Below are 9,730 nucleotides of genomic sequence, written 5' to 3'. Positions count from 1 at the left end.
CTAACATCGTTTCTTTAAATTGTATTATAGAGCAGCATTTTTCACAGGAATTAACATCACCTGACTGGAAAGGTGAACTGAATTTGAGACATTTGAGCCCACCAAATAATAAAGCATTTTCTCTGGTACTAGCCTTTACAGCGGCAAAATAAGTAGGAATGTGAAGGATGATCTCCATCCCCTATTTTTCTAGGTTAAAGTTCCTTAAGCCCTATATTTATTATTATTATTATTATTATTATTATTATTATTAACATATCTGTCGACCTGTGTGTGAGGTAATGCTCAAAGTTCTTGAGAAACAGCAGTGAACAAAAGAGAAAAATAAAAATTTTGTCAGAGGTGATGAGTGCTTGGGGAGAAAAAGCAAGCCCGGCAAGAGAAGAGGGAGTAGGAAGGATTCTGAACACTTTCGGGGGTGACTCCCTCCCGCCCTGATGTAATTTCAGTTGAAGCCATCCACCATTTGGGCAGTCCCCTGTGCCTGTCCTGTGCTCCTGAGGACCTAAAGATAAAAATGGAATAAAGTTGCCCAAATTTTTCCAGGGGTGATGTCCCTGAAAAGCCCAAAAGAGTTGACCAGCGCGTTGATTTTCCTCCTGAACAGGATGTACTTGCTTTCTGTTCAGCGGCATCAGGAGCTGCAGCTCGCAGCAACTCCGGGGCGGGCTGCTGCTGGCGCTGCCTGGTGGGGAACGCAGGGGTTAAGCGGTTTCCGCGAGGGCCGGGCCCGCCCCGCCCCCGCGCTTCCCGCCTCACCGGGTTCCTCCTCCGTGGGTGACGCGCTCTGGCTTTGCCCAAATATGTCCCTTTCCCCCTCCCTCGCCCTGCGCCCTGCGCCTAGCGGCACCCCTAAATCCAGGGGCTGGCACTTGGACGTCACCTGGCCTTAGGGTCCTGGGCCAGCCCTGCGGGGAGCGCTCCTCCGTGATGCCCTTCAGCAAAGGTAGGCGGGGTCCCCACCCGCGACCAGCTCGGTGCCCCGTGACCTGCGCGGGCCAGGTGAGGAGCCCGCGCCGCGAGCTGCGGGCAGCGCCGAGACCCGGCGCCGCGTTGTCTCCTCCGGGCCAGCGCTGCCGCTCGGAGCCCCTGACTTCTCTGCCCCGGCCCGGCGTTCCAGGCTCCCGCACCGCCCCGCCGCCCCTGGCCAGCGCCGCCTCTCCTGCCACTCGCGGGCCGTGTGCCGCAGCCTGTGCGCAGAGTGCTGGGCGAGAGTGTCACCACTCTGAGCGACCACCCCCCACCCCCCATCCCCACAATCGCTCCCCGTTCAAGTTTCGAGATGCAGGTGGAATGGGGTTCTCCGGAAGGACGATCCGGGAGTTTTGCAGCGGCGGGATCTTTGCAGCGCTGGATCGCGGCTGCGCGCGCTCAGTGCAGTGTGAATTTACGCGGCGGTCGGGGGGCGGAGGTGGAAGTTGCTGGGGACAAGGTTTGTGCAGATGGTAAATTACAGTGTGAGTTCCGTCTCTATCCTTTCCCGCCTTCTATCCGTGGGAAGTCATTTAATCACGCGGAGTCTCGGTTTCTTCACTGGCAAAATGGGCGCTTGAATAGGGAAGGCTGTGTGGGAACTGGTGAGACGGTGCCCGTAAGAGCCATCTCTTAGCGAGGTTAGATCGGCCTGGACTAGAAAGGTGCCCTCTGACAAGATCTTCCAGCGTGCGCTGGGCACCCCGCGCGGAGCCCAAGCTGGCCCGCCTGCGTCCCCTCCCTAGGCGGTGATGCCTCCTCGAATTTAGGCATTTCACTTTCTCTTCTGCGTGGGATGGTGGGCGTGTGTGCGAGGTCTGCCAGGAAGTCTCAGATGCTCCTGTGGTGCCTGCCTGAAGGGGGTCGCCGATGTGTTTGGCCCCACTTTATGGGCAGGGCGACGGAGGCCCTGCTGCTCCCAAGACACTGTAGAGCTGGGCTGGGACCCTGGGGCCCCCTCAGGTGGAGCCTAGGATAGGGAGGGAGACTCAAATTTACTTTCCAGTCAGAACTATCTGACTCCTCTGCCTTTTCTATTTGTGTCGAGAGAGACTTGGACTCTGGCGACTTATTGTCACGCAAGACCTAAGGCTTCCCCACCCCCACCTGGGTACAATTGAGAGTGAAAAGAACTGAGAGGAAGCCTTGACTCTGGGGTACCTGAGACCTGGTACCCGGGAGCACGCTGTGAGCTTCCTGCCTTCTCCACTCCATCTTTCGTGACCTGTCGTGACATCTCTCATAATTCAGATTGTCCAGTTAATGCTGCAGTTGCTGTGATGCCATATTGGCCTTTTCCCCTTAAACAGAGGTTGCTAAGGTGCCAGTACGAGCTCCAGACTAAGAAGGGGGATTGTTGGCACTCCCTGTCCTGTCGGGGGTGGTAAGAAGGAAGGAAACAGCTAAGAAAAGGGACGGTGAGTTCTCTTAGGTCCTCAGCCAGCTAGCTCTGACGTTTAGTCCCCTGGTTACTGTCCTCAATGCCTCCATTATTCCATATATAACACGGCCACCTTCTCTCAGGAGGTGCTCTCAGAGTCCTCCCCCGACCTCATTTAATTGCAATATGGGTGACCATTTCTCCGCCGAGTTGGTCACTTCCCCTGACCACTGTGTCCTTGGGGTCTCTGGTGGTAAACTCCTAAAAGGCAAAAATGGTTGCTTACTTGTCACAGCCCTCGGGAAACCCTTATGCAGCACGGACCAAACAACTGAGCAGCTAAAGGATTTTGATATGTGAAGATGTCACTTTATGACAGCATGTTTTAGTGTATTATTACATCACTCAGGACAAGACATGTACACATTGGCAACCATGTTAAACCTTTTGTATTTTTTTTTAATCTGAAGAGAACATTGCTTTCTGAAGAGGAGAATACTGTCTCTTCATTCTGTGGATGCTGATTTCTGAAGCTCCCGGGGTGTGAGAAACACTGCTTGCGTTTCCTGGGAGCTTTGGTGTAAGCTAGGGTGGGGGCCGTGGAGGACTTCGCGTCTAAGACAGAACTTCCCACTTTACTGAGTTGTGATCTCCTATTTAGAAGCAAACACAAGTGGAAATTACAGGGGAACAGGGTTTGTCCTACATCGGGATGAGACATCACGTGGAGCTACGGAGGTGGAAGGTGTGCCTTCCAGGCTGAGCCCCGCACTGCAATCCTGCAACTGTCAGATGGTGGAGATTTCAGGCTCCTCCCTCCGCCTCCAGGCAGATCTCACTTTGCTCACTGCTCGCTTTTCTGTCCACCGTTTCCCACACAGGAGGCCCTATTCCAGCGCCTGTTTTGCCAACGAACAAGCTGAGCTCCATCCAGGTGGTTAAATGACTAACAAGGGTTGAAAATTCTGGATTTTTAAAAAAAATTTTGAACTCTATGAATGTATTAACTATTTAAAAAAGTAATTTGAAAAATAGGAAATGAAAAGACTTTGCTGTTCCTCCCCAAGACGAAGAGAAGCCAGATGAAGAACTTTCTTCTAGCTAACCTTCTAGAAGGTTAATTAACCGCCAGCTCCCTTCCCATTCTGTGCTTCTGTGTCTTGACAAGTAAGCCTTTGGAAGCAGCTTATGCATTCATTCCTTTGTTCATTCTCTACATTGAGTGGCTTGCTATGTATGCACCAGGCACACGTGAGGCGCTGGGTTAATAAGACAGACTTGGCAATTCCTTCCCCACAGTTAGACCTTCCTGCCTCTTCAGCATGGCCCACAGTGCTATGATAATGTCAGGCAGAAACTGTGTAGCGTGAATGGAATGGCTGAGATTGGCCAGGGCAGCAGCTGGCAGGTGGGAATGAAATGTAAGCACTGCGCTCACGGTCATGTCTCTTCTCCGCCGGTTCCAGGGTGTGGGTGGCTGTAGTTGGGGAACAAAGTTGGGTCCTCGGGTAGGGTGCTGGAAGAAGTAAGTTTTCAGATTAATTTGAGTAAGGAGAAGGAAATGTTCCTGCGTGAAACACGAAGGGAATTTGTGAGAACAGGAGGAGCAGGAAAAAAATGAGACTCTGGGAGGAAGGTCATGAACTGGGTGATTAAATCTAGAACCTCGCTATAAAGGGAGGCTGATGCGGTTCTTTGAAAATAGGATAAGTGGTGATTTTTTTCAGGTGATTTAGGTGTGGCTCTGCCCAGAGATTGGGGTCTTGAGTAAATTCTTAATGTCTCATTCAGGTCGGGAAACCTGTAAGCATGTCTTCAGACAGGTGTGCCCCCAGTAATCTTGCAAATCCCCACCTTCAGAAGGGACAGAGGACTAGCAGGTTGAGGTTCTAATAATAAATAACAATAGATACCAAACTAACACTGAGCACCTTCCAAGTCCTTGGTGTCATGCTAAGTACCACACATGGGCTCATTTATCCTCGCAACTATCCTCTGGGGTGCCTGGTGTCATTACTTCCATTGTAAAGGTAAAGGGAGCAGGGTTTAGAAAAGTTGCGTAACTTGTCTAAGTTCGCTCATCAAACTTGATGCTAAACAGAGCTGGGACTTTGACGTCTGTGTTCTGCCATTCCAGCACAGACCACATGCTAGGATATGATGTATGATAGGATATGGTATGATATGATATATGATATGCTGTATGTTCAGCAGAAACCATATAATATGATGTCTCATTAAGAACCAGCAACTTCTTTCACTTCTAGAATCAAGTAGAGAGACAGACAGATGCTGGACTCATCTGAATCTTTGAGAGATGAATGCAGCCAGACTGAGATGGTCTCGCTCATGAAAACAGCTGGCCTCTGCCTCTCTTGAGGTGACTCGGGACACCGTGGTCGGTGCTGAGTGCATAGCTCCTGTTGGGTGTTGTGGAGGTGATAGGACTGCCAGGTGTCAGACCACAGCTGCACCGTGAGCTGATGCTAGTCACAAGGATCCAGGGATGCCCAGAGAATGGAGGGAAAAACAAGTTATGCCATCACGGAGGAAGCGAAACCTTTGGAATTCCTGCAGATCAGCTTCTTGCAGGAGGAACTCAATGACAGATAGATCAGCATTTTTGGACCCTAAACCAGGTTCTCTCTTTCTTTTCTCTCTGCACTGGGAGTGCAAAGAGCAGATCCTGCAAAGACATTGTCTGGGAGGACCTGGGCTGGCCCTCGGTTCTTTCCTTCCTTTTCCTGAATGCTTATGCTGTGCAGGGCTCCACCCTCTGCTCTGGGCAGGCTATGTTCTGGGGTGCTCTCTCCTCCCCTGGGACCCACCAGCTTTCTGGATGAGAACAGGTCTCCCAGGCCTTTTCAGAGCTCTGCCCCTGACACAACTACAGCATGCTCCCCAAAGATGTCTCCCCACGGGACATCGACTTGGGCTCAGTGTCTTATTGGGGCCTTCCATGTCCAGGCTTCCCCTCTGCGGTTTATCTTGTGAACTCTCAGTTGACAGTGTCTTTGCAGGCCTTTTATCATTGAGCTGTGCCCTTCTAACATTTCCTATTGCTCCTTAAAGTGCATTCTCTGCGTGGTCAAGGGTGTTCCTCATCATCCAATAGTGGCCAGCCTACGACCACCCTGTGCTTTTGTAACCTGTTGCTTCCCTCTAACACCCTCTCCTTTTCTCGGACCCAGCTGCACCCTCCCAAACGCCGACCATCCTTCGTGCTGCATTTACGCGTGCATACGCATGCGCCCATGCACGTATACACGTGCCTGTGTCTCTCATTCCCTATGGCCCTCCCTGCTCGAGTTCTCTTCTGCCCCCTTTCCATCTCCTCTGTGCAGACGGGACTTCTGTAGGTATGTCCTGTCCCATAACCAGAGATTTAAACTTGTCCTCAAAAATGCTTCCTGGATGTTCAGGTGTCAGATATTTGGGGGAGCGTCTGTATATCATACTTCTGTAGGGCCAGGTGGTAGCAAGTGCTTCATAAAGACTTGAGCTTGGTTGATTTCTCAAAAACTCCAGTTTCCTCTGGAATGGGTAGTTGCAGAGCCAAATTAAGGTCATCAGAAACCACAATCACGGAAAGATTATGGTCCTCTCCCCACATGCAGATTTAAAATAAAGACAATACCAAGCCTTAAATGTAAGCAAGGTGGACACATTTCTGATTTTCACTTTGGTCACCATTTTGCTGCTTTGGGGGAACTATCAAGTTCTGAACAACATTAACAATATCAACGGGTGCTATGAGCATAAGGTGCAGTCTGCATATTGGTTAGTTCAGATAAGGGGCCGTCTTACGCAGGCAAGAGCTGAAAGTACCAGTAGGTCTTTGAATTGTTTGAGCATCCATCACATTCTTATCTCCTCTGCAGTGAATTATGAGTCTCTCCTCTAACTTTACAGGCCACTGGGATCTTCCCAAGGGCAGGGTCTGGGCCTTCATCTTTGTCCCAGCACCTGGCCTTTCTCTTCCCTCCATATTGCAGCCGATCCCCAGGAGGTATGGGAAACAGCACCTTGGGGGTGTAAGGAAGGCCACTCTCCCTGTCCTTCCCAATTGTTATATTTATAGTAAAATGAACTAGGGGGGAAAGAGGGTCACAAAAGGGCAGTTGGAGGGTGCAGAGGCAGTGGGGCAGAGGAAGGCAGAGAGGGGAGGGGAAGGGAGGAGTGCCCCCAGCCCTCACCTTGCCTGCTGTTCTGTAGGAGTTGTGGTCTCATGTAATGAAAGAGTCCAGGTCTTCTGTAACTTCAGCCGGTCCCCCAATACGTGGCTCCCAGGTGACTACATGTGAGACCACTCCCTCATTCTGCAGGAATGTGGCCATGTTTACAGATTGGTTGGCCTCTAAGTATTATTAATCCTTTGCCAGAACAGTTCTGAGAGTGGCCCTGGCAGATACCCACAGGCAGTAAAAGTGGTGAGTCAGGACGCTGGGTGAAGCCTGTGAGGTGTGGCAGCACACACCTCTCATTAGGAATAAAATGTGTAGAAGACACTGGCCTGGGGGCGCAGAGTCTAGGTAGTGACAGGTCCACCTGTGTCGGTAATTGGCAGGGTGATCTCATATAAGCCATTTCAGGACACTTAGCCGTCTGTAAAAGAAGGGGGTGAACTGAGATTCCATCCAGCCGTGACTCAGAGATTTATGCTTCCCAAACGCTTGCTGCAAAACGGTGCCCCAAGCTTCTAGGCTAAGCTGGCTGCGGGAGGAAGAAGGAATTCCCTCTGTGCCTTGTCCTGGGATGCTGGCCTGCTCCCTCTCAGCATCTCCAGGTGAGAGGCTAAGTTTCAGGCAAGTAGCAAATGAAGAAGTCACGGTCCTGCCTTCTCTGGTCTCTGCTCCTGCAGCTCTGATTTCAGGACTGAAATTTGTGCCGAAAGGAAGTTGGTGTCGGGGTCTACCTTCTGTAGATGCACACGATACCTTTCTGTCCTATTAAGCCAGCCCGGAAGTCTCTGCCTCTGATGTTAGCCTGCCGTAATGAGGTCTGCATTTCCTTCAGGTAGCTCCAGGGCTAAGAACTCTGCTACTCTTCCCAGAGTCTAAAGTAGTCATTAGTAGCAGGTCCTCCCATGCAGAACCTCAAGAAAGAGTGACTGTCGTATACGTTCACACAGGGTCAGGGGAAGAGATCTAATTCATTTATTTCACAAATCGGAAGCCCTAGTGTTTTCCATATATGTTCAATTGTAAGCAAGTTGGAAAATGCCGAAAACTATAAAGACACAAAAATTGCTCATCATTTCATGACCTGAAGAGGGTTAGTTTCACTGTTTGCTCACGGCGATTAGGCCAGTGGAGGGGACAACAGTAAGAGAGGAAGAGTAGCCACTCTTCTTATCGGCTCCAAACAGCACCTATGGCTCCTGGCTGCTTCTCGTGTGTCTGGGGACTGGAGCACGGGGCGCCTGGCCTTGGGGTGTCTGATGTCCCGGTTGGAAGCCAGGGTGGGGAAGTCTGAGGAACAGACGGTTTTGTGGCTGTCCTGCCTCATTTACAAGCAGCGCCTTGAGATGTTGCTCCGGGAGGCATCTGATGGAACAGTTCAGCAAGCGCACTTCCCCGGCCTGGTGTTAACCATCAGTTTGTCAGAAAGAGAGACTTCCTCCTCCCTGTCATCGGCCAGACCGAAAACAGGCAGGTCTTACGGAGGTGTGGGCCTGGCCGTTGCTTTCTTCCCCCGATGAGCAGGGTGCAGAGGTGTGCTGGCTCTTTGAGGAAACAACTATGTTCGTTTTTAGGCCTGAATTGCATGACGCTTTGCCTCTGTGCTTGACGTAGTGAACCCCAGAGATCAGATTCAGGAAGCCCTCCCCATGGCTGCTGAGGTCAGGAAGCTGGGGACGTAGGCCACCTCAGGCACAGGCAGAGCAAGGTTTCGTGAGTCAGTGGGTGGTGAGCAGGGGTTTTGAGAGGTGCCCCCAAGGAAGTGTGGGCTTTGAAGCAGGAAGAGAGAAAGAAGATCCTGGCCACGAGAAAGACGCATTTTGATGCAAATGGACTCCAGGGAAAGCTTGGCCATCAGCGCCACAGCCACCTGATTCTCAGGGTGGCCAGATGCTGGCCTGGAACAAAGGGTACAGAACCACCCATTCTCCAAGAACAAAGGAACAGACCAGACACCTGTGGCTTTTATTCCAGACCACACTTTCAAGGTAACTGGGGAGTTTTTTAAGAAGTCTGATGTGCCAGAAAGTCTGACTTAATAGTTCTGGGTTGAGGACAGGACAGAAATATTCAAGAAACAGTACTTATCCTTGGAATAGAAGGTACACTCTGACATTTTTAATCTATTCCATTTCATTAGAAAAATTTCTGAGCTGCTCTGTCTGTGGAGTAGGACATTTTGTGTCTCACTGCCTCACTAATAAACTTACTTTCACTTAAAAAGTTCTGGTCTTGATCCAATAAATTGACTTCTAGGCCGCTAAGGGGACTAAGCCACAGTCTTGAAAATGCTATTCTAGGGCAATAGCTCGTACTGCAGATGCTGGGAAGCTGTTAGCTGCATTCCCCAGACTCCTTTCAGTTAGGGTTTCAGGTCTCCAGCAAGATGTGGGTAGTCCTGCTTCAGGCTTCTGCGGTCAGGCACTGGAGGTGGACAGCCTCTCTGTGGGGGCTTCCTGAGCCAGGCGGCTGTGGAAGGAAGCAGTGAATCAGGATGAAAGATGGAGGCCCCACAACAACCGGCCATTGCAGGTGCCACATTTCTCTGGGGGCATTCACAAAATAACTATTTTGGGAACACTAAGAAAAGGAGGGTTATAGACTTGGTAGCTGAGGAAATTTGGTAGAAAAGGCAAGAAACACAATTGGAAGCGAGCTGGCTGCACCTGCCTGCTGGTACCTGCCCTGGCCTGTGATGTTGTCAGTCACTTCCATAAGCCCTTGAGTCATGTGGCAAACAGCTGTTCAGTGCCTACCAGGCCAGGTGTGGGTGAAGTGCTGAGGGCACAACCTCAAGCAAAACAGACAGAAACGCCTGCCTTCGAGGAGCTTACGTGGGGGCTGACGGGCAATAAACAGATAATGAGAAAACACAGATGTGCCCGATGGGTACGGGTGCTGTGAAGAAAAGCAAGGAAGAGGAGACAGAGTGGGAGTGAAGGCAGGGGCACTTTAAAAATTGATTTGGAGAGAGAGAGAGAAGGGAAAGTAAGAGAGAAACATCGATTTGTTGTTCCACTCATTTATGCGTTCATTGGTTGGTTCTTGTCCGTGCCCGCAGCCTTGGCTCTACCAAACTGAGCTACCTGGCCAGGGCCGAGGCAGGGGCCTTTGAAATAGGATGGTCACTGAGAGGGTGACCCACAGAAGGGAGTGAGGAGTGGACTCCATGACATCTTTTTTATTTGTTTTTTCT

At 50.8% G+C, this 9,730-nt stretch overlaps 1 protein-coding gene across 1 annotated transcript in view; it reads left to right on the top strand.

Moving 5' to 3' along the window:
* Positions 1–775: 775 nt before the first annotated feature.
* PFKFB3 (6-phosphofructo-2-kinase/fructose-2,6-biphosphatase 3) overlaps positions 776–9,730 on the top strand; it is a 69,428-nt gene continuing 60,473 nt past the window's right edge. The window contains exon 1 of the mRNA XM_053922357.2: positions 776–946. Within this exon, the coding sequence (XP_053778332.1) occupies positions 931–946 (16 nt within the window). The 5' untranslated portion in view covers positions 776–930. The remainder of the gene's footprint in view (positions 947–9,730) is intronic.

The sequence above is a fragment of the Desmodus rotundus genome, chromosome 4 (assembly GCF_022682495.2).
Source record: "Desmodus rotundus isolate HL8 chromosome 4, HLdesRot8A.1, whole genome shotgun sequence".
Classification (NCBI taxonomy): Eukaryota; Metazoa; Chordata; class Mammalia; order Chiroptera; family Phyllostomidae; genus Desmodus; species Desmodus rotundus.
This window is presented reverse-complemented; position numbering and strand designations above follow the sequence as displayed.